At 49.1% G+C, this 23,676-nt stretch overlaps 1 protein-coding gene across 3 annotated transcripts in view; it reads right to left on the reverse strand.

Annotated features, from left to right (window-relative positions):
• tasp1 (taspase, threonine aspartase, 1) overlaps positions 1–23,676 on the reverse strand; it is a 35,961-nt gene that overhangs the window by 43 nt on the left and 12,242 nt on the right. For 2 of the 3 annotated variants that reach the window (XM_084459414.1, XM_084459416.1), the window contains 7 exons: positions 21,960–22,079; positions 21,644–21,722; positions 12,537–12,647; positions 8,066–8,173; positions 5,563–5,636; positions 4,855–4,988; positions 1–1,373 (listed from right to left, as the gene is read on the reverse strand). The exon at positions 1–1,373 is cut by the window's left edge and continues 43 nt beyond it. In XM_084459414.1, coding sequence (XP_084315540.1) covers positions 1,166–1,373; positions 4,855–4,988; positions 5,563–5,636; positions 8,066–8,173; positions 12,537–12,647; positions 21,644–21,722; positions 21,960–22,079 — 834 coding nt within the window. In that variant the 3' untranslated portion in view covers positions 1–1,165. The remainder of the gene's footprint in view (positions 1,374–4,854; positions 4,989–5,562; positions 5,637–8,065; positions 8,174–12,536; positions 12,648–21,643; positions 21,723–21,959; positions 22,080–23,676) is intronic. The other variant, XM_084459415.1, reaches the window with a different exon arrangement.

Raw genomic sequence — 23,676 nt, forward strand, 5'->3', positions numbered from 1 at the left:
ATACAGTTTCAAGTAAAGATACAATAAGCTGCATATATTGTTAACATTGAATCATAGCATTGTACATTTGTTTTTACAACTAATTGAGTAAGATAGTCAAATTAATTAAAACTACTAAAGAAATGGGGATTTTTTTCAAGCATCCATTAGACCCTTTGTTCCTTTCATATAGTCAAATACAGTACTTCACTTCTTACTTTGACAGCACCATTTCATGGGAATTACAAATGCATACATCAATTTGTATCAATTCTTATTTCTCTCAACAACAAAATACAGGTCTCTGTCAATGTGACAATACAAATATATAGTGCCCTTTCAAATGGTTACTAACAGTCGTGTTTGGTGATGGGGCCAGTACAAACTACCTGAGCACTGCAGTTCTACACCCCACTGAAAAGTGCACGAGTACCTGTTTCAACAGGTCTTAATGAAAACCCTACACGTGGACTTAAAAGAGGTTGGCTTCGGTTCTTATTCTTGCACAACAGGCAGGTCAAGAAAGATGAGTTGTCTACAACCACAGCTAAGATGTACATTGTGCTACAGTACAAATTAATTTGATGATGCCGTGTTTTCAACTCAGCATTGGTACGATGGGCTCTGCTCAGCTATGTGAAAGGTGATGTGCATGTTACTAGTGAAAATTGTTTTTAACATCAGATCATCATGTCCCTCAACTCTCACAACCAAATAGTACAATTAACCATCCTGGCAAAGGAGGCTTTCTCTATGTGCATCTCCCAAACCTTCTAAAACTCTAAATGTTTCAAATAATGCAACATATACTTTTTTTTTGCTTTTAAAGTACTTGAAAGCTAGCTAGCTAAAGATAGCTTTAAATCTTAAGTGAGAAAAACCAGAATAAAAGGCCAATAGAAGCGGATATCCATCACCCTGTTTCCCTATATCATAGCTTATATACATCGCCAGGGACGGTGCCTTTTGTTGAGAAAAACAACAACAACAAAACAATCAAGAAAAAAGGCAAGAAAAAAGCTATGATGCATCAAGTCTAGTCCAGGTGAACCTGGAGGTCAGATGTGCGAGGGGAACACAGTACATGCTGGAGGCAGCAGACACTGGCAAAGGGAAGATCTGTAGTGCACTAAGCAGAAGCTACCACCCCCTCGCTCCCTCCCTCCCTCCTTCTCCGACACCTGTTCTAACAACTAAAGCTTATTACTGCTGACGGGGGTGAGGGGGATCTGGGGGGGGGGGGGGGGGGTTTAGACTGGAGTATTGCTGAAGAGGCCCGTAGGGGAGGTGGGCGTGGTTCAGTCCACCGCCGTGTTGAACAGTCGACACACTCCGCCCTCGATGGCCAGCGACTGCCCGGCCACAGCCCCCGGCGGCAGTCTGGATATGTGAGTCTGTGAGAGAGAGAGAGAGAGAGAGAGGGGGGGAGAGAGTGAGAGAGGAATGGAGGGATCCATACAAAAGGAAACAGGGGTGTAGAGAGAGAGGGATGGGGAGGTGGGGGGTGGAGGGGTACAGAGTGCCAGTGTTAAGTGTTGGAGAAAGATGAAGGGGGGGGGGCAAGCACAGCTGTGAGGCCCAGGGACTGAGGCTTCCACTGTGGGATCAAAGGCGGCCGTCTCTCCCGGTGCCAACAGCTACAGCAGCGCTCCGTCCCTGGTTAGGACTGGCCTGCGCCACCACCCCCTCCCCTCCGGGGGGGGGGGGGGGTCCGTCCAGAGAGGGGCGGAGCCTCGGCATCCCCTCCGCTGCCTGCGGTCGCGTCCTGCCCAGGTGGCGTAACCTCGTTTCAGGGCCGAACTCCGAGCCCGGGGAGGTGGGGGGCAGGGGCACACATGGAAACGCTCACAGCGCGGGATATTTACCCCGTTGACGCAGTCTCTCCTCCCCTCTGCCTCATCTGCTCCGTACCCCCCCCCCCCCTTCATCTGCTCCAGACGGGGTCAAAGGCGGGGCGGGGCGGTCATGGGGGTGAAGGCCCGTGAGCGAGCTCGGAGTCAAGTGAGGGCGGCGCGTTAAAACACGCTCTCTCCCCTTTTCACGCAGCCAAGAGGCGCAAGGGACAGTTACCGAGGAAAAACAAAAAACCCCGAATCCATTTGAACTCCTGGCAGTCCAGGTAACCTGCTGCACGCGTTTGGCCCTCGACGTGTGCGCCGCCACGACGCAGACTTAATGGCGAGACGTCTTGTTGGGACAAGGTCACGTCCTCAGCCTGAGCCTGAGGAGCAGAGGCCGGCTCGGGCCGCGCGACCCCAGGTCTGCGTTTCAGTTCAGACCCGACACCGCAGAGAAATTGAGTTAGCGAGCAGGAAGACTCAAGGGCTTTCTAAACCAAACATGAGGGTAATTATCCAACCACAGTGCCTAGGGCGCCCACGTGTGTGTGTGTGTGTGTGTGTCTCAGGGCTGCTCCATTGTCTTCTGGCTTGCGCACACACACACACACACGTACGCACGCTCGCGCATGCATGCACTCACACACACTCACACACACACTTTTGCTAATGAACAAACACCAACCTGTGTGCTCTTTCCTACTCACAGGTGACAACTTCACTACTCTACACCAGTAGCCATCTTTCTTTCTTTTCTTTTTTTTAACCTCAGATAGAGCCAACAGTACCTAAAGAGAGCCCACTAACTAACAACCTACTGGAGACTGTTGAACACACAGTCATTATCTCAACAGCAGCTAGCCATGAGAGAGTGGGTCTTAGAGAGGGAGGACAGACAGACAGACAGACCGACAGACAGACACACAGACCGCCTCTAGGACCTACGGCCAGTCTGTTCACAGCACGTTCTCCGTGACTGAAGAGACCACAAGACAGAACTCTGGTCGAGTCAAAACAAAGCGACAGCTTGTGGGAGCGGCAGTGTTCTGCGAAGGACAACATGCTTTGGCAACATGATGTTTAAGAGCTGCAAACCCGACAGTCGTAAACAATCGTGCGGCGTTTATTTGTCCAAGTGAGATGGAAAATCAAAACGAAATGTGCCGTAACGAAAGACACGTGTCGTCGTTCCAACAAGACACATCAGACAGTAGACCAGAGGGCACAACTGAAGACATTTCTCTTGTTTCTGCACGAGATCCCTGCGTTATGGCAGCAACAGAGCATCCAGAGGGGTAACGTGGCGTCTGCCTGTTCATCTGTCCAAAGGCCGTCACAGACGCACGACAACGATACCGAACGAAGCTTCGCCGCGCGTCACCGTGCGCTCCGTACGGGCCTGGGGAAGAGCCGTCGGGAGTTGGGCCGCCGCAGACGCTGGAGCGGACCGGGGCCGCAGACGCTGGAGCGGACCGGGACCTGACCTCTGTCCTAAATACCCCTGCTCCCGTGCGTTGGCCGCGCGCGAGGCCTTTCATGTTCTTATCGGGGGCTCCACGCAGGGGGAAGGAGGACGCTGGCCGGTCAGCGGACGCCCGCAGGAATGGGAGGAATGTGTGTGGAGCCCCCCCCCCTTCCCCCCGTCTCCCTCTCAGCCCCTGAAGCTCTACACACAGGAGTGAGACTGGGCCAAGGGCAGGCCCTGGTCCTATTCCTGGCGCTCAGGGCGACAAGTCACACAGCCTTTCACTGGGACACGTGGGTGGTCTCCGTCACATCACGTCAAAGTGGCCTGGGACTCAACATTCATTCAGGCACAACTGATGATTTTTCACGTCGTTGTCTACTTGGACACACTGGATAGTGCAGGTATATTCAACTGGCTGCTTTCAAAATCAACTGCTCTACAAAAGCCTTGATGGAAATTTCTTTTAGCTAATATAGGTATTATCTTTACAGGTATGGCCTAACTGAAGCAGGTGGCAGAAGAACATTACAGTCATAGTTCAAAAAATCCACTGGGGAAAAAAGAATAATTTTGGACTACAATTCTGTATGAAAGGAAAGATATTTGTATAAATGTAGTATCCTCAGAAGTGCAGTTTGTTCAGCCTGTCGTGCACACCTCGTCTAGCTGCCACGGCCGTGAAAGGAGAGCTTACGAGCTCACATTCCGCCACAAGGCCCAATACACAGAGCGCATTTAGCAAATACGCAGATTGATATTGATATCCACACTGGTGCGTGACTTGCAGTACACCCTGTACATGGTAGCTCAAGAAGCAGGTAAGAGAGATGGGGAGAGAGAGAGAGCAAGAGAGAGAGAGCGAGAGAGAGAGAGAGAGAGAGAGAGCAAGAGATGAACAGAAATGAGGGCAAGAGAGAGAGGAAGAAGGCGAGAGAGCAAGAGAGAGAAAATGAGCAAGAGATAAAAAGAGCAAGAGAGAGAGCAAGAGAAAGAGAAAAAGAGAGAGAGAGAAAGGGGAGAGGAAAAAAGCGAGTGAGTAAAACACTGACTCGGTAGCTCTACAACAGAGTCCTCTCTCTTTATAGTAGCTCTACAATAGAGTCCTCTCTCTTCATGGTAGCTCTACAACAGAGTCTTCTCTCTTCATGGTAGCTCTACAACAGAGTCCTCTCTCTTCATGGTTGCTTTACAACAGAGTCCTCTCTCTTCATGGTAGCTCTACAACAGAGTCCTCTCTCTTCATGCGCAGTGAGGGAGCTGCCTCAGCAGACAGCGGAGTGGGTACACACTGCACACACACACACACACCAAGCTGAGATATTTACATACTGTCGCTCCCAACACCCTGTGTCTGACGGGGTGGGGGGGCTCTTCTGAGGAGCCTCAGCTGATGAGCCCCCCAGAGACACGCCAAACAATACAGCAGAGGTTGGTTTCATCTGCCGGCCAACTCTGAATCCACATGAAGGTATCAGATTCAGCTCTTGTGGGGCGTGAAGCTGAGGGGGAGAGATAGAAGGGGGGCGGGGGGGTCATTTCAAGGACCATACAGAATATCAGCTTACTTACTTTCCAGTATGGCAAAGCATATGCTTGAAAGGTAGGCCAAAAGGACAGTGAAAACTCTTCTTCAATGGACTTCGATCCACTGTCAGGTTCCGGTCTGTGCTGCAGTAATAGCTCCTCATGCAGTGAGCACTTTGCTGAGGAGGAAGTGTCAGACAGCAGGCTGGCCCCGGTTCAGTCCCCAATAACTTGCCCCGCCGCGGGAAAAAAACGATTTTTCCAGGCACTAATTTAGTTCTTCTGTCACATTTTTCTAATAAACAGTCGTAAATTATGGAAATTTGATGTAAAACAACTTTCAGGCCTGCTGCTAGTCTATGACTCAACCCCCCCTCCCTGCCAAAAAAGCAAAACCTTAGCACTGATAAATTATTAAAACAGCATGTCTTGAATAATTTGGCTATTGGCACTTCTCAAAGAAATGACATTGTCTGTGATTTCTTCTACAGTAATTACATGTCAAATGTGCAAGGTTTGTGCAAGCCAAGGTGAATATTTGTGGCAATATAAGGAAACTAACCTCTCTCTCTATATATCTCTAACCTTCTCTGCAGACCCCTCTATGACCTCCTGCTGGGTCCTAAAATGTTCCCGCTGACCACCTGCTGTGTCCAGAAAGATTCTCAGAGTTGGATTTCAATCATGCTTTTCGTCAACTGTCTCCTGATAAGTCTTTTGTATTGTGGTAAGTGGATCGTGTTGGTGCCTCACCTTTGCTTTGCCATCTTGGGCAGACATGTAGCCAATGCACATGCTCTCTGTGGTGTGACTCCACAGGAACTCCACTGGGAACAGAGAGAGAGAGAGAGAGAGAGAGGGAGAGAGAGAGAGAGAGAGAGAGAGAGAGGGAGAGAGAGGGGGGGAGAGAGAGAGAGAGAGAGGGGGGGGGAGAGAGAGGGAGAGAGAGAGAGAGAGAGAGAGGGGGGGAGAGAGAGAGAGAGAGGGGGGGCGGAGAGAGAGGGGGGGAGAGAGAGAGAGAGGGGGGGAGAGAGAGAGAGGGAGGGAGAGAGAGAGAGAGAGGGGGGGGGGGGGAGAGAGAGAGAGAGAGAGGGGGGAGATTAATAAAGAATGGATAATGATGAACAGTGAGAAAGACAAACACAGAGATGAGGGAGGAGGCGTCTTGTGTCTCTGGTCATCTGGACGAGGTTTTGGTCTGGTTTGTCAGAAGCTACAGAGTTACACACTCAATAAAGTTTATATCCGACACAGGAGAAACCTAGCTGTTTGACAGCTGGCTGTGCATGAGCGAACGTGCCAAACTCTGAACACAGCACACCCATAATGCATCATGAAAATATACGACGTACCGTTGCAATGTTATTGTGGAGGAGGGCTGAGTTAGAGCCCCAGACGAGAAGTGTAATTACAGTGACGTGAAGGATGTGGTTGAGATATCGACAGACACTGTTTAGTCTTCAACACGAGCGTAAATCAACAGGGCGTTTTCCCCGTGGCCCCTCAAAATCAGTTTGCGTCCCGAGGTGGTGGATGCACGCGGTACACACGCACCATTTCGCGAGGAGAGGCGCCGCAATTCCAAATGGCTCCAAGCCGCCGGCCCCCTGCCAAGCGCAAGTACCGTCAATCACGGAGCACGGAGCGGGTATATTGGGAAATGCCATCGATCAGGGATGATGAAGATTACGGGAATGGAGCTTCTTCCCCTGGTTGAGGACCGTCAGCGCGAATCGTAAAGACATCTTCCTAGAAGAAGACCAACGGCTGCCCCATATCTCGCTCGATCACACACCCTGCCATTCAAACAATAGAGCCATTGTTTTCTCAGCAGCTCTGGCCTTAACTTTAATACGTGTTTATGATCAACGCTCGCCTCCAATAAAAGGAGGAGGCTGTGATGTTTCTCCGCGAGCACCTATACTTACAGATGTTGGGGAAGATCATCTGTCAACATCTTAAAAAGTGGAGGAAGCGTTTAAGTACGTAACGTTAGGGGGGATGAGACCCGAGGGTGGCTGTTTTGAAGCGTGCTCCCGGGGAATCTTTTCAAGGTATCCACCAAACAGCACAGCGCGGTTATCTGTTAACATCCTGTCTGACAAACATGGGGCCAAACATGGGAGCCAGATGAGAGAGGGGGGTAAGGGCGAGACACTAGACGTCAATCACCCCAGCCTCCATGTCTGTAACATTAGCTACGCGGCCCGGGACGGGCTGACAGCTCCGGCCAGCTGTTTGTGGTTCGGAGCGGAGCTCCGTCTATCATGTGGTGATGAGGTATAGTACACAACAAGTCCTACCGACTGGACCACCGAATAGCCGAGCTGGGAGTTCTGAAGACAGGGAGGGGATAAGGAGGTCTTCGGGAAGGCTCCAGGTAGAGAAACCAGATCTAGGAGGGGGGGTTGGGGTGGGGGGGGGGCTGGAGACTGAGGCTCCTCTTATCTCAGGATTAGTGGTTGATTCTTCGGTGGGAGGTCTCTGTTTGAACCTGAGACCAGGGGTGTGAAACCGGAGCCTGATTGTGGTGGTTTAGACACAGACCACCCGCTAGGACTCGCCACAGCCCCCCAGCCCTCCTCACTCATTCCCTCCACGTATCCTGTGATGCATCTGCAAATATCCACCGCAGACATTTTTACCGACTCTTGATCTGGTAGGTGTGGGTTTTGGGAAGGTGTGGGTTTTGGGAAGGTCTGGGGTTTTGGGAAGGTGTGGGTTTTGGTAAGGTCTGGGGTTTTGGGAAGGTGTGGGTTTTGGGAAGGTCTGGGATTTTGGGAAGGTCTGGGGTTTTGGGAAGGTGTGGGTTCTGGGAAGGTGTGGGTTTTGGGAAGGTCTGGGGTTTTGGTAAGGTGTGGGTTTTGGGAAGGTCTGGGGTTTTGGGAAGATCTGGGTTTTGGGAAGGTCTGGGGTTTTGGGAAGATCTGGGTTTTGGGAAGATCTGGGGTTTTGGTAAGGTCTGGGGTTTTGGGAAGGTGTGGGTTTTGGGAAGGTCTGGGATTTTGGGAAGGTCTGGGGTTTTGGGAAGATATGGGTTCTGGGAAGGTGTGGGTTTTGGGAAGGTCTGGGGTTTTGGTAAGGTGTGGGTTTTGGGAAGGTCTGGGGTTTTGGGAAGATCTGGGTTTTGGGAAGGTCTGGGGTTTTGGGAAGATCTGGGTTTTGGGAAGATCTGGGGTTTTGGGAAGGTCTGGGGTTTTGGGAAGGTGTGGGTTTTGTATTGGGTTTAGTTTGTGTGGAGAGATGGCGTTCTTACCCAGTATGGCCTGGATGTCCTGCGTGGGCTGGGCCTCTGCACGTCTGCAGCACCTCAGAACGATGACCCCGCCCAGGACGCAGTCCTCGCTGGCCAGGAAGGGAGAGCCTGGAGGCACGGCAGAACACATGGACCCAGAACATGACCTCTCACGTCACACACACGCATGCATGCACAGATCTGGTCTTGACCCTAGTGTCGGCCGGGCCTATATACCACTACAGGTCTATAGAACCGCTCAGTGCTGCCACTTCCCTCCTAGATGCCTAATCAGGGATATGAGAACTGGCCTGTACGTGTCTCTTTATCTTAGGGGGTGAAGTGGACTGAGGGTGATCTATCCAGAAGTTAATGTTCCAAATCCTCCCACACAACTTCTCTACCTTGCTGGGCCAAGCCAAACAACTGCAAGCAATTACTCTGTCCAGTGCCTTTGTTTTATGGAGCAGACTTTAAAAAGTCCAGTTGCATTGGAGTGAGCTGGTTTTAGTACATAATAGGTTAATAATAGGTGCTGTAATTATCGCTCTGCACAACGTATACATCAACCCACCAGGACGATTCACTTACATGCAAACATCCGGCTAAGTTAGAGGTAAAGGGCTCTTCACATGGAAAGTGAAATAACAAGTGTGCGTGTGTGTGTGTGTGCACGCATGCGTGCGTGTCTATGTGTGTGGGCCCTAATGAATGAGCCGTTCGTTGCATTTGCAACAAATAACAAATATAGCCCTAATAAATGGATTTGTAATGGAAGTGAGTGATGTAGTGGTTTGGACTACTGACATGGACAGGGCAGATATGCTTGCCACTAAACAAGCTGTGCTAATGCTAACCAAGCTAGAACATAAAAACAGGAAGAATCTGACCATTCCATAAATGTGTTATTGTTGCATGCCATAGTGTTTTCTGTGTTGCGCGTCAGTTCCCTGTAGAAATTCCCCCTTGCCCAACACACCACAAAATAGTTTTGACTATAGCTTGGACTGCCTTCACAGAAAAGCCTGGTACTGTATGCTACATTTTAAAGGGCTCTTAAATCTCAAGTTTTGACAATTGTTTATTGTAATGCACCAACAGACCAAGGCAGATTACACCTATTTGGCCTCCTCTGATGCGCATCACATAACTAGGCTAGGCTATGTCTGATCCGTCAAGTTCATGCAACATTTTTTAAACTTGATGCGAAAAAATGTGCGCATATTTTGCATGGAATTCTGCGATTTTGGCGGTAAAAATGCAACCTTTCTAAAATAGGCGCATAATCTGCCCCTTTTCGCATTAAATCATGTGATTTGATTTGAAACCTTTATTTATTCAGGGAAGATGTTTGAGAGCAAGCTCTCTTTTCCAACATCGCCCTGATTACATACAAAAGAACACATACAGTACAAAATACAAACATAGAATACAGTACAAAACATATAATACAGTATACAAAGTAGAAAATAAGTAATGAAAATAAATAACAGAAATGACATCTGATAGGAGAGTGGCAGACACACCTATAGGAAGCATATGCAGTTCCTATGTAACAAATCATCTATGAGAACCCTAAATGTTTCCAGGGAGACTAGATTTTCTATTCTACAACGGAGAGTTTGGATACTTGATTCTGATTGGCTAGCAGCCGTGGTAAAATACTCTGTAACCCACTGCTGCGACCGCATAACAATTAGTATTAATGCGCCGTCAATCTCATTGACGAGGCCATTGATAAAATCAAGCGGTAGACTATGCTTTGCGTAGCAACCACTCGCAGCAACCTCGCCTTTTTCGTATCCTATTACAATAACGCACTCATCAGTCCGACTCCAACACTTCCACACCCCTACCAGCAAAAACGAGTGCTCTGGAGAACTGTTTTAATAACTGCACCATGGCTGGAAATATTCAAATAAACATGAACCACCCGAATTATGCTTCATGGCTTATGTGAACAAGGCCAACCCAAATAGGCGAGATAGCCTATGTTGCCTGGCAACCATTTAATTCAGAACTATAGCATATCGCGGAAGATTTTGTAAATACTAAAATGATAAGAATGATCAGTAAATAAATTATTGAATGTTACGACTGAGTGTTTTTTGTGAATATATATATGTAGTAACCGTTGTAGAAAAGCAATTGACCACTCCGCTGTCGCGTCGGGCCTAACAACGTCCCGTAGCTGTGGTAAAATCCCCTGTCACCCACTGCCTCTCGTGGTCAATTGCTTAAATTTAAGTGTGTTCTGCAGCTTATTCCACCTGTGTGGGGCATAAAAATTAAAAGCACTCTCCCCTGCCTTGGAGTTCATGCGGGGAGCATTTAAACAAATGAAGTCCTGCGAACGGGTGTATTGTTCTGTGGTCCTGTAAGTCAGCAGCAAACACAGGTACTGAGGAGGTTTGCCGGACAAAGCCTTATGAACAAATAAAAGACAGTGTTGTTCTCTTCTGGTAGCGAGCGAGGGCCACACCATGGCATAGCGATGGCATAATCACGTTTATCTTTCGCGTTTCGGGGGGAACATAGGACCCGGGGAACATAGGACCCTTTTTCGGGGGGAACATGGGACCCGGGGAACATAGAACCCTTTTTTGGGGGGAACATAGGACCTGGGAAACATAGGACCTGGGGAATATAGGGATTACCCCATACATTCACAGCTAGCACAGCCAAACATCAAGCAATTTCAACATAACACATAGCAAGCCAGCTAATATTAGGCTAGCTAACACTAGTACAGTACTTACAGTACAAGTTCAACAGCAAAGAGGCCAGTCAGTCTAGCAGCCTTTCACTATGAAGCTCCCGCCAGCAAGTAAAAGACAATCCTCTAGTTTGGTTTCTGGATTGGTTTTTCTCTTTTTCTGGTCTTGTCTTTTTCTGTGATGGTCTTCTTTGGTCTTTTCGCCTCCAACACGATGTCTATAGTACTGTGATTTGAGAATTTGTGCTATTTTTATAGCAATAGCCAGCGGAGGTTGGTGTGTGAAGTAATGCCGTAAAGCGTTACGGATTTTTCAGCGAAAATAGCAGCCCGCTACACCAAACTAATTATTTAAAGAAGAAGCATTTGGGGGGGGACAAAAGAGGCAACATTCTGCCTTTTACAACACAGTGTACCATCAAAATGATTTGAAATGAAATGAAAAAATACACTGAGCCGCTTTATACTGTGAATATTGCTCAAGTATGCAATTAAAATAATGATGGTTGTTAGAGATATTCTATTTGAAGAACTTGATTTAAAATGGCTCATGTGTCAGATGAGTGAGAGGCGTCCATATCAGAGACCTCAAATCTCCTTACTCAAGCAGGATTTATAGAGCTTGATTGAAATAATGTGTGCCTTGAAAGAAAACAATTGGATAATTAGCTCCAAAAATGGGCTTGTCCCGTCCTACCCTTGCAACTGTCCTTGTGTCCCAGTCCCAGTGTGAAAGCTGGGCGATGCTGACTGACTTCTAAAGGAGGATACATCAGGGCAAAAACCACCCTGTTTCCACACTCGCTGCTTTCATTGTCTCCTCATTGCTTTTGAGGCAGTCCCTCCGGCCATTCTTGCGGGCCCAGAGACAGCAGAGCTCAGGCTTACTCCACACACCGACCACTTCACAAAAATCAAGACTTTTCAGAAAACAATCTACAAAAGAGCTGTCAGCTAAATATTTATGTATGCTGAAAATAACCACAGCTGTTAAAATATGAATCTGTGGAAACATTTGCACGCCTCGGTGGAGCACATGTAATTGATCTAAATCAAATGCTGTCTGGTTTGATCCCTTTGTTTTCAGTGTATCCACTTTGTTAGTTAATCTCCTGTTTTGCTAGTTTGGGCCGTGTCATTTCCTGTCTGGGTTAGCAGATGCTGGGCTGACAGGTTCTCTGGTGTTGTACGGGTTTAGGGGGGTTTACAGGTTCTCTGGTGTAGTGGGGGGGGGGGGGGGTTTACAGGTTCTCTGGTGTTGTAGGGGGGGGGGTTCTCTGGGGTACAGGTTTAGGGGGGGGTGGGTTTACTGGTTCTCTGGGGTACAGGTGTAGGGGGGAGTGGGTTTACTGGTTCTCTGGGGTACAGGTTTAGGGGGGAGTGGATTTACTGGTTCTCTGGGGTACAAGTGTAGGGGGGAGTGGGTTTACTGGTTCTCTGGGGTACAGGTGTAGGGGGGAGTGGGTTTACTGGTTCTCTGGGGTACAGGTGTAGGGGGGAGTGGGTTTACTGGTTCTCTGGGGTACAGGTGTAGGGGGGAGTGGGTTTACTGGTTCTCTGGGGTACAGGTGTAGGGGGGAGTGGGTTTACTGGTTCTCTGGGGTAGGGGTGCAGGTATTGTTGTTTGTTTTTACAGGTTCTCTGGTGTTGTGCAGGTGTGTTGGGGGGGGGGGGGTAGAGGTTCCCTGGGGTAGGGGTGCAGGGTGTGTGTGTGTGGGGGGGGGGTTACAGGTTCTCTGGTGTTGTACAGGTGTAAGGACGGGGGGGGTTACTCACTGATGAACTTGTTTTGCATAGTCTCCAGCAGCGCCTGGTGGGCGTCCTCAGACTGCATGGCGGAGGAACACTCCCGGGCCAGCATGGTGCGGATCAGGTGCTCCCCGCAGCCTGGCGCCCCAGGACCAGAGAGAGACCAGGGTGAGAACACACACACACACACACACACACACACACACACACACACACACACACACACACACACACACAGAGAAAACACACACACACAGAAAACACACAAACACACACACACAGAAAACACACACACATACACACACAGAGAAAACACACACACACACACGGAGAAAACACACACACATATACACACTAGGGATGGGCATTTTCAGTTATTGTAATACTTGAGTACTCTATATTCATAATGAACGAGTACTCGAATACTCGCTGTTATGTAGCTTACCGTAAAAATAAATCTGGGAGGTCCGTGGCCATCGATGTAGGCCTACAGTAGGCTATGTGCCCGATTAAGTAAACGTGCCCGACTGTTTAGAAATTATCCCGACGTATTTCGTTATAGCGAATTTGCATATGAATAAACAACCAACAATTTAAGCCATTTAATCCAATTTCATTTATTAAAGAACAAACGTCACAGCGGACATTGACTACTGTGTTCTTTAACTTATCTTTTCCGTTCGTTTGGCGTTGCATCGTCGTGAGCTAGCCGGGCTAGCAAATGATGTGATTCGGGGTTGTTGTCCAGTCGTCTCATTCATTGTTTCGTTGTGCTTTAACCGCATGTGGTTGAGCATTGAGCTGGTTTGCTTATGATAAGCAAGTTTCACATTGCAGATTTTGCACTGCACACTCTTTTCCCCTTCTTTCTCAAAGTATTTCCAGACTGTACTTTTACGAGCAGCAGACATGTTGCGACTGATGTGAGTAGCCTCACGCAGGTAGCCAAAAGCACAGTGCGCAGGTATGAATAACGAAGCATTTTTTTCATAGTGAAACAATTACTCGCCATGGTTACTCGAGTACTGACGTCAACGAGTACTCGAGTACTCATGCCCATCCCTAATACACACATGCATACTCACAGAGAAAACACACACACACGCATACACACAGAAAACACACAACATGCACATATACATAGAGAAAACACACACAGATGCATAAAGCACAAGCACAACACACGCGCGCGTGCGCGTGCGCACACACACACACCCACACCCACACACACAGTGAATTAAATAAAGCCTAAGCAACCAGGGATGAAACATCGGTCGCACCGTACAGTAAGGCTATCAAGACGGCAAAGAAGTTGAACCCGTGTCAGAAGCGGAGGAGAACAGTGAGTGGATTGATCAGCTGCAGGCCGTCGGCAGGACGGACAGACCCGGGTCTCTGACTGGAGCCCTCCTGAGCGTGTTAGGGTTGGCAGGACCACTGAGGTGTCAGTTAGGCGTGCGGCGGCGTCCGGGCACGCCACACAGCTGGAGGGGAAGTGCATGTCAGCGTACACAGCACCCTGTCCTTTCTCTCTACCCAGGGTTGTTCTCCCAATGGTTATGATGTCAAGTCTCAATAAAATAAAATGAAATAAAAAAACTAAAAACATATCCGATATACCCCACCGACACCACAGCTGCTTATCTTCTGAACAAAGTGTGTGTGTACACAACTCGTCTTTTGTTTGAAGGATTCAAATGTAAGTAATGGAGATCGACGCGGTACACAGCGCTCCGTTCCCTGAAGCAGTTCGATGTTCCTCAGATCTAATGCATCTAATGTGTTTCAGGGTTCAATTCAAAATAGCAGCAATTTGTTGAGCACACACAACGCAGGTGTATGGATATCATTGAATACCAACAACACATCAGCCTAAGCCTGTTGCAAGCTAAACCTATAAGTTAAGTTGAGAAAGTTTAACATTTTGAATACATGAGGCCTAAAATCCTCCTTCCCTAATGTAAAGCTAGCCCGCCAAAGCTTTGGAAAGAGAGGCAGGGGGGCGGGGGCCAGCAAGTGAAAACAAAAGATGTCTGGCAAACGCTCAATAGCTAAGCCATAAAGACTAAAGAAAACAGCCTTGTTGTTTCTGTAAACACAAATGAAGGTCCCATAAAATATCAGGTAACTACAACAAAAACTGTATGCTGGTTGGTTACCGTGGCAACCAAACGCCTGAAGTAATTTGGAGTTGTTTTTTAACGAGAGCAGAATGCCCGGATTGGCCCAATACCTCGCACTCCGTAGTCTGGTTACGGTAAGACGGCGAGGTCCTGGGGGGGGGGGTGGGGGGTGACGGGGGGGGGGGTGACGGGTATTATGGTGGAACTGGAGCTTTAACAAGAGGAGTGGTATTGTGAGAGCTCGAAAGCCCACAGGAGAGAAATGTCAATAACATAAAACAAACTGGGACACAGTGTGTGACAGCCAACTGCGGCCGGAGGAAACACTGACGACTTGTGAACCGCAAACGGCGACCGCAGCAAAAGAAAACGCAAACTAAAAAGGTCAACAAAGCGACCCACATATGAAGAAAGACCTGCATAGAACACGGCCCCGAGTGAAGGAGGGGAATGAGGGAGGGAGGGAGGGAGGAAGAGAGAGAGAGGGAGAGTGGAGGGAGGGCTGGAGCAGTAAGAGAGAGGACCCGACTCCCTGGGTCAGAACCAAAATGATTGTTTTTCAGCTTCTTTTGATGGGAATGCCTTTCAAGTTTGGGAGATTAAAAACAGGTGTCGTACTGGAACAGGCGTTTCTGCTCCCCCATCCCCATAAGGAAAGCGTTTTCAATTTTGACTCACATGAAAGGAATACCCACACCATAAGAGGTTGGGGGAGGAGGTGACAAAATATAAAGAGCAAATAACTGGTTCTAATACTAAGATCAGAGTGGATCTCTCAATACAACAGAATGTGGTCTTAATTGAATATCTAACGAAAAAGAAGCAAAAGGGCAAGACATTGATGTCTGTTCCTCGTCCGGTCTGAGCGGCCATGAAGAGAACAGAGATCAGAGCTGAATCGGAGGCGTGTCGTCACAGCGAGCAGCTGTGTGTCAGACCAGTCTCTGTGCAGTAGACTGTGTGTAAGTAGGCTACATTCTATACAATACCAGGTCAGGACCACATTAGCTATAGTACATGTCCACAACGCTGCGCCTGAGGGGGCATTAGCTCCACGTCTGTTCTCGGAGTCGCAGACTAAAGGTTCGCCGGTCAACTTGGTAGCTGGGGGAGGGATTGACTAACGTGCCATGTGACATGTAAGTGTGACACACAGCCAGGCCTAGCGTTGCTGGAGAATGGCAGTGCGGCCCAACCTTTCTGTAAAGCCCAGGAGTCCAGGTGGTGTCGGGAAGGAAGACTATTCTGTCCTCTCTCTCCAGCGTGGAGTTCCCCCCCCCCCCCACCTCTCTCTCTCTCTCTCTCCATGAGCCACGTTTACATTATCAGGTGGCGCACCTCTGAGTACAGCGTGCGGAAGCACATTGGCTGTAAATTAATGATTTTAAGCTTTTCCTTGTGTGCGTCTTACAATGTCAGTAGCAGTTTTACAGGGTGTCTCGCTGTTAAAGTCACTTCCCTGCCCCTGAGAATTATTTTAATAAAATCATAGGCAGACATTTTTTCTCCCCCACTGTGCTTCCTGGCACCTGAATCTTTGCACTGTGCGCCTGTGGTGACGAAATCAACCGTGAATAAGTCCACTTAAAGCTACTGTGCTGAGAGACGGCAGTTATCTGTGTGTCCCAAATACACATGAGCCCAACCACAGCCTGTCTGCTCAAATCAGCCCTTCGCCATTGAGATGCATTTCACTTGAGCTCAACCTGAAAAGAGTTAATGTTCCCAGCAGCTACAAGCAGACTAGCTTTAAAGGACAGGGGACAATATAGCAGCTATCTATTGAAGAACATACATCCCAGACCCAACTTTAATGCCACGCAGCCTATGAATAGTGGCGATGTTTACACCCCCTTCAGAAGGATCTTTGTAATAGGCTACACTCTAGTCCCACGCGGACTAAGACGCGCACGTATACGTCACATAAATACATGGAGAAGGCCTGTGAAAGGAATGGTTTCTTTATTCGCCTGACAGGCGATGCTAGTTTAAAAATTATGGATGAAAATCTAACTTGGTTAAGTTAGAGAATCAAAAGAACATGCGAGTGGTCGATTCAAGCTGGTTTCAAACAAAGACAATAGTTTTATTCTAATATGACGATTTGCAAATCGGATTCTGAAACAGGAAGTGTTTCCCTCATCAGAATGGTCGGACTGAAACATCGCGGGACAATTTATAGCATGGTAGAGGAAGTTACATGCACTCAGGGACAAAGGGTAAAGTGAGTGATGTCACAGAGCAAAGGGTGTTTCTAAACAGACTGATTTCAATGGAAACAGATTAGAAAGAAGTTTCACAGAGGTTGTAAAACAATGAACAGAGAAGATCAATCAAATAGGAAGATTCAATCAAATAGGAAGATTCAATCAAATAGGAAGATCATTCAAATAGGAACACAGAAAAGAACAAATTGGGGGGTAACACATTGGTGAGACTGCTAATTTCATTAACAAAACCTGAAGATCAGCGCCTCAGGGCCGTCTCCCCAAGAACCAGGCAAAGCACAACATCTTATTCAACATGTACGCACGTGGCAGAAGGTATTTCACATGTTGCCGAGATTCTATTCTGATATTCAAGTGAACTCGGAGATTTGACGAAAAAGTCAAAGACGATCTATTTCAACTTCAACAAAACGTCCGCTCCATCCAGCTGGGCTGTTTTCATCTCGTCACGTATGGACCTTCATGCTCCCCCCTCTAATCACAGCATTCTATCACAAGCAGCATGTGAAGGAGCAGTTCACTCAAAAGGAGGAGGGAAAAAAAAAAACAATAAAATGTGTTATCATAATATCGAGTTCTAATTGACTCCGTCTCCCGTTTCAAAAAATTAGCGTGGCAACTCTGAGCGACCCGCGCCAATGCATGACCTCTCGACGGCTGCACCTCTCAAATAAACAGGTTGTGACTTTGAGGGAGGCTGTGAATGTGCCAGCTCTGTGCTGTACGCGTCTGGGCGTCCAGACTGTCTGGCCAGCTCTCCTTCCCCCGCGCCCGCTCCTGCCTTCTGCCCCCCTCTCCCTCGCGCCCCGCTCCTGCTTTCTGCCCCCCTCTCCCTCGCGCCCCACTCCTGCTTTCTGCCCCCCTCTCCCTCGCGCCCCGCCAGCTCTGCTCAGCTCATCCGTCTCAGTTTATGAGAAAGACATAAAAGAGAAACTCTACACTAACAAAACAGAACCACTCTGTTGAGGAGGGAAAAAAGAAAGGGCCAAGTTGTTTTTAGTGGTTAAAATGCAATGTGAGGAGACGTCACACACAGCGTACAAGGACAATGGGCGGACATGCTGCATGTCACCATCACAGCTAATGTGCACCAGATGAACCACCTTGTGGGTTTTCAGACTGGGGGCTGCTGGCTCAAAGAGGGCCCTCGGAGGGGGCCAGGGCGCATCGGAGGAGCAGCGTAGCCTAGTGCGCACGCCGTCGCCGTCACTATTGCATCTGCCACAAAGGTGTCACGTGTCGAAACTCTCTCTGGAGGGGGGGGGGGAATAACTACGAGCCTCAAAAAGCACACCTGGCGCGCAGCTGTGTGCCTGACAAAGAGCGGCACACAATGACCCAATCAACAGAGGAAGTGACTGAGGTGGATCACGCGGCGAGGAGCGGTGGAAAGCATTACCGCTTGTCAGAAATCTGACTCAAGTGCGGCTGAGTAAGAGACCCAGCTCTGAGTCACGCGGACCTGAACAAAAGACGACAATCAAGAATCAAATGCTGAATTCAAACGGTATACTGCAGGGTTTTAAAAGATAACAGGGCCTCTGTCCACACGCAGGCACACTCGGGTAGGGTAGTAGAAGGTGTTTAGGGTAGTAGAGGGTGTTTAGGGTAGGGTAGTAGAGGGTTTAGGGTAGGGTAGTAGAGGGTGTTTAGGGTAGGGTAGTAGAGGGTGTTAAGGGTAGGATAGTAGAGGGTGTTTAGGGTAGGGTAGTAGAGGGCGTCTAGGGTACAGTAGGGTAGTAGAGGGTGTTTAGGGTAGGGTAGTAGAGGGTGTTTAGGGTACAGTAGGGTAGTAGAGGGTGTTTAGGGTAGGGTAGTAGAGGGTGTTTAGGGTAGGGTAGTAGAGGGTGTTTAGGGTACAGTAGGGTAGTAGAGGGTGTTTAGGGTAGGGTAGTAGAGGGTGTTTAGGGTACAGTAGGGTAGTAGAGGGTGTTTAGGGTAGGGTAGTAGAGGGCGTTTAGGGTAGGGTAGTAGAAGGTGTTTAGGGTAGTAGAGGGCGTTTAGGGTAGGGTAGTAGAAGGTGTTAAGTGTACAGTAGGGTAGTAGAGGGTGTTAAGGGTAGGGTAGTAGAAGGTGTTTAGGGGACAGTAGGGTAGTAGAGGGTGTTTAGGGTAGGGTAGTAGAGGGTGTTTAGGGTACAGTAGGGTAGTAGAGGGTGTTTAGGGTAGGGTAGTAGAGGGTGTTTAGGGTAGGGTAGTAGAAGGTGTTTAGGGTACAGTAGGGTAGTAGAAGGTGTTTAGGGTACAGTAGGGTAGTAGAGGGTGTTTAGGGTAGGGTAGTAGAGGGTGTTTAGGGTAGGGTAGTAGAGGGTGTTTAGGGTAGTAGAGGGCGTTTAGGGTAGGGTAGTAGAGGGTGTTTAGGGTACAGTAGGGTAGTAGAGGGTGTTTAGGGTAGGGTAGTAGAGGGTGTTTAGGGTAGGGTAGTAGAGGGTGTGTAGGGTACAGTAGGGTAGTAGAAGGTGTTTAGGGTAGGGTAGTAGAAGGTGTTTAGGGTAGGGTAGTAGAGGGTGTTTAGGGTACAGTAGGGTAGTAGAAGGTGTTTAGGGTACAGTAGGGTAGTAGAGGGTGTTTAGGGTACAGTAGGGTAGTAGAGGGTGTTTAGGGTAGGGTAGTAGAGGGTGTTTAGGGTAGGGTAGTAGAGGGTGTTTAGGGTAGTAGAGGGCGTTTAGGGTAGGGTAGTAGAGGGTGTTTAGGGTACAGTAGGGTAGTAGAGGGTGTTTAGGGTAGGGTAGTAGAGGGTGTGTAGGGTACAGTAGGGTAGTAGAAGGTGTTTAGGGTAGTAGAGGGTGTTTAGGGTACAGTAGGGTAGTAGAGGGTGTTTAGGGTAGGGTAGTAGAGGGTGTTTAGGGTAGGGTAGTAGAGGGTGTTTAGGGTACAGTAGGGTAGTAGAGGGTGTGTAGGGTACAGTAGGGTAGTAGAAGGTGTTTAGGGTAGGGTAGTAGACGGTGTCTAGGGTAGGGTAGTAGAAGGTGTTTAGGGTAGGGTAGTAGAGGGTGTTTAGGGTAGGGTAGTAGAGGGTGTTTAGGGTAGGGTAGTAGGGGGTGTCTAGGGTAGGGTAGTAGAGGGTTTTTAGGGTACAGTAGGGTAGTAGAAGGTGTTTATGGTACAGTAGGGTAATAGAGGGTGTTTAGGGTAGGGCAGTAGAGAGTTTTTAGGGTACAGTAGGGTAGTAGAGGGTGTTTAGGGTAGGGTAGTAGAGGGTGTTTAGGGTAGGGTAGTAGAAGGTGTTTAGGGTAGGGTAGTAGAGGGTGTTTAGGGTAGGGTAGTAGAGGGTGTTTAGGGTAGGGTAGTAGGGGGTGTCTAGGGTAGGGTAGTAGAGGGTTTTTAGGGTACAGTAGGGTAGTAGAAGGTGTTTATGGTACAGTAGGGTAATAGAGGGTGTTTAGGGTACAGTAGGGTAGTAGAGGGTGTTTAGGGTAGGGTAGTAGAAGGTGTTTAGGGTAGGGTAGTAGAAGGTGTTTAGGGTAGGGTAGTAGAGGGTGTTTAGGGTAGGGTACTAGAGGATTTTTAGGGTACAGTAGGGTAGTAGAAGGTGTTTAGGGTAGGGTAGTAGAGGGTGTTTAGGGTACAGTAGGGTAGTAGAGGGTTTTTAGGGTACAGTAGGGTAGTAGAAGGTGTTTAGGGTAGGGTAGTAGAGGGTTTTTAGGGTACAGTAGGGTAGTAGAAGGTGTTTAGGGTAGGGTAGTAGAGGGTGTTTAGGGTAGGGTAGTAGAGGGTTTTTAGGGTACAGTAGGGTAGTAGAAGGTGTTTAGGGTACAGTAGGGTAGTAGAAGGTGTTTAGGGTAGGGTAGTAGAGGGTGTTTAGGGTAGGGTAGTAGGGGGTGTCTAGGGTACAGTAGGGTAGTAGAGGGTGTCTAGGGTAGGGTAGTAGAAGGTGTTAAGTGTACAGTAGGGTAGTAGAAGGTGTTTAGGGTAGGGTAGTAGAGGGTGTTTAGGGTACAGTAGGGTAGTAGAGGGTGTTTAGGGTAGGGTAGTAGGGGGTGTCTAGGGTACAGTAGGGTAGTAGAGGGTGTCTAGGGTAGGGTAGTAGAAGGTGTTAAGTGTACAGTAGGGTAGTAGAGGGTGTTTAGGGTACAGTAGGGTAGTAGAGGGTGTTTAGGGTAGGGTAGTGGAGTGTTTAGGGTAGGGTAGTAGAGGGTGTGTAGGGTACAGTAGGGTAGTAGAAGGTGTTTAGGGTAGGGTAGTAGAGGGTGTGTAGGGTACAGTAGGGTAGTAGAGGGTGTTTAGGGTAGGGTAGTAGAGGGTGTTTAGGGTAGTAGAGGGCGTTTAGGGTAGGGTAGTAGAAGGTGTTTAGGGTAGGGTAGTAGAGGGTGTTTAGGGTGGGGTAGTAGAGGGTGTTTAGGGTACAGTAGGGTAGTAGAAGGAGTTTAGGGTAGGGTAGTAGAGGGTGTTTAGGGTACAGTAGGGTAGTAGAAGGTGTTTAGGGTACAGTAGGGTAGTAGAAGGAGTTTAGGGTAGGGTAGTAGAGGGTGTTAAGGGTACAGTAGGGTAGTAGAAGGTGTTTAGGGTACAGTAGGGTAGTAGAAGGAGTTTAGGGTAGGGTAGTAGAGGGTGTTTAGGGTACAGTAGGGTAGTAGAAGGTGTTTAGGGTACAGTAGGGTAGTAGAAGGAGTTTAGGGTAGGGTAGTAGAGGGTGTTTAGGGTACAGTAGGGTAGTAGAAGGTGTTTAGGGTACAGTAGGGTAGTAGAAGGAGTTTAGGGTAGGGTAGTAGACGGTGTCTAGGGTAGGGTAGTAGAGGGTGTTTAGGGTACAGTAGGGTAGTAAGGGTGTTTTTTTCGGATACCTGAGGTACTCACTGCTGCAGAGTAAGGGTTCACATTACAGGCATTCTCAGCCCAGCAGCCACATCCATAGTGAGCAGCCTGTGGAGAGAGAGAGAGAGAGAGAGAGGGAGAGAGAGAGAGAGAGAGAGAGAGAGAGAGAGAGAGAGAGAGAGAGAGAGAGACAGAATGGGGGACAGAGAGAGTGAGAATGAGAAACAGGGCATAGCATTGCGCGTACAGACTTTGGCTTTAGAGGGGCTACTTGTGTGCTGTAACTGCATTAAAAGGTTCTGACGTTAACAAGGTGGTGAAGGGGTGGTGCGAGGGCACAGTTACCTGGCCAACCCTGCCTGAATGCTTCATGGCTAGGCCCCCGCTGGACACCGCGGCAGCTACATTCCCCTCCCGGTCCACCACGATCGCCCCAACCGTGTCCAGGCACCCTGACACATTGTCCTACACACCGGAGACATGAAAGCATTTGGACACAGAAGAGGTAAGCACATCTTAACTTAATGGGGATTTCCATGGAGTCAACATATTGTCATCATCATCATCATCATCTTCATCCGCTTATCCAGGGTCGGGTCGCGGAGGCAGCAGCTCCAGCAGGGAGCCCCAGACATCCCTTTCCCTAGCAGCATCAACCAGCTCTGCCTGGGGAATCTTTAGCCGCTCACAGGCCAGTGCGGAGATGTAGTCCCGCCACCTGGTCCTGGGTCTACCCCGCGGCCTCCTCCCAGCCGGACACGCCTGGAACACCTCCCTAGGGAGGCGCCCAGGAGGCATCCTCACTAGATGCCCGAACCACCTCAACTGGCTCCTTTCGACGCAAAGGAGCAGCGGCTCTACTCCGAGTCTCTCCCGGATGACTGAACTTCTCACCCGATCTCTCAGGGAGACCCCAGCCACCCTCCGGAGAAAACTCATTTCGGCCGCTTGTATCCGTGATCTCGTTCTTTCGGTCATGACCCATCCTTCATGACCATAGGTGAGGGTGGGGACGAAGATAGACCGGTAGATCGAGAGCTTTGCCTTTTGGCTCAGCTCTCTTTTCGTCACAACAGTGCGGTATAGTGACTGCAGAACCGCACCAGCTGCTCCGATTCTCCGGCCAAACTCCCTCTCCATGGTTCCCTCACTCGTGAACAAGACCCCCAGATACTTGAACTCCTTCACTTGGGGTAAGGACTCATTTCCTACTCGGAGCGGACAGGCCACCGGTTTCCTGCTGAGAACCATGGCCTCAGATTTAGAAGTGCTTATTCTCATCCCAGCCGCTTCACACTCAGTTGCGAACCTATCCAGAGAGTGCTGGAGGTCGCAGGCAGCTGATGCCATCAGGACCACATCATCTGCAAAAAGCAGTGACGTGATCCCCAGCTCACCGAACTGCAAACCCACCTCCCCCCGGCTACGCCTCGATATCCTGTCCATGAAAATCACAAACAGGATTGGTGACAAAGCGCAGCCCTGGCGGAGGCCAACACCCACCGGAAAGGCAGACGACTTACTGCCGAGGACCCGGACACAGCTCTCGCTCTGGGTGTACAGGGATTGGATGGCCCTAAGTAGGGACCCCCTCACCCCATACTCCCGCATAACTCTCCACAAGACCTCTCGGGGGACCCGGTCGTAAGCCTTCTCCAAGTCCACAAAACACATGTAGACAGGTTGGGCAAACTCCCAAGCCCCCTCCAAGATCCTTGCGAGAGTGAAGAGCTGGTCGGTAGTTCCACGACCAGGACGAAATCCGCATTGTTCCTCTTCGATCTGAGGTTCGACTATCGGCCGGACCCTCCTTTCCAGCACCTTGGAGTAAACTTTCCCTGGGAGGCTGAGTAATGTGATGCCTCTATAATTCGCACACACCCTCTGGTCCCCTTTTTTGAATATTGGGACCACCACCCCAGTCTGCCACTCCTTCGGCACTGACCCAGACTTCCACGCAGTGTTACAGAGGCGTGTCAACCAAGACAGCCCCTCTACACCCAGCGCCTTCAGCATTTCTGGACGGATCTCATCAGTCCCTGGGGCTCTGCCACTGTGGAGT

Source organism: Borostomias antarcticus (assembly GCF_949987555.1).
Source record: "Borostomias antarcticus genome assembly, chromosome: 2".
In the NCBI taxonomy this organism is placed as follows: domain Eukaryota; kingdom Metazoa; phylum Chordata; class Actinopteri; order Stomiiformes; family Stomiidae; genus Borostomias; species Borostomias antarcticus.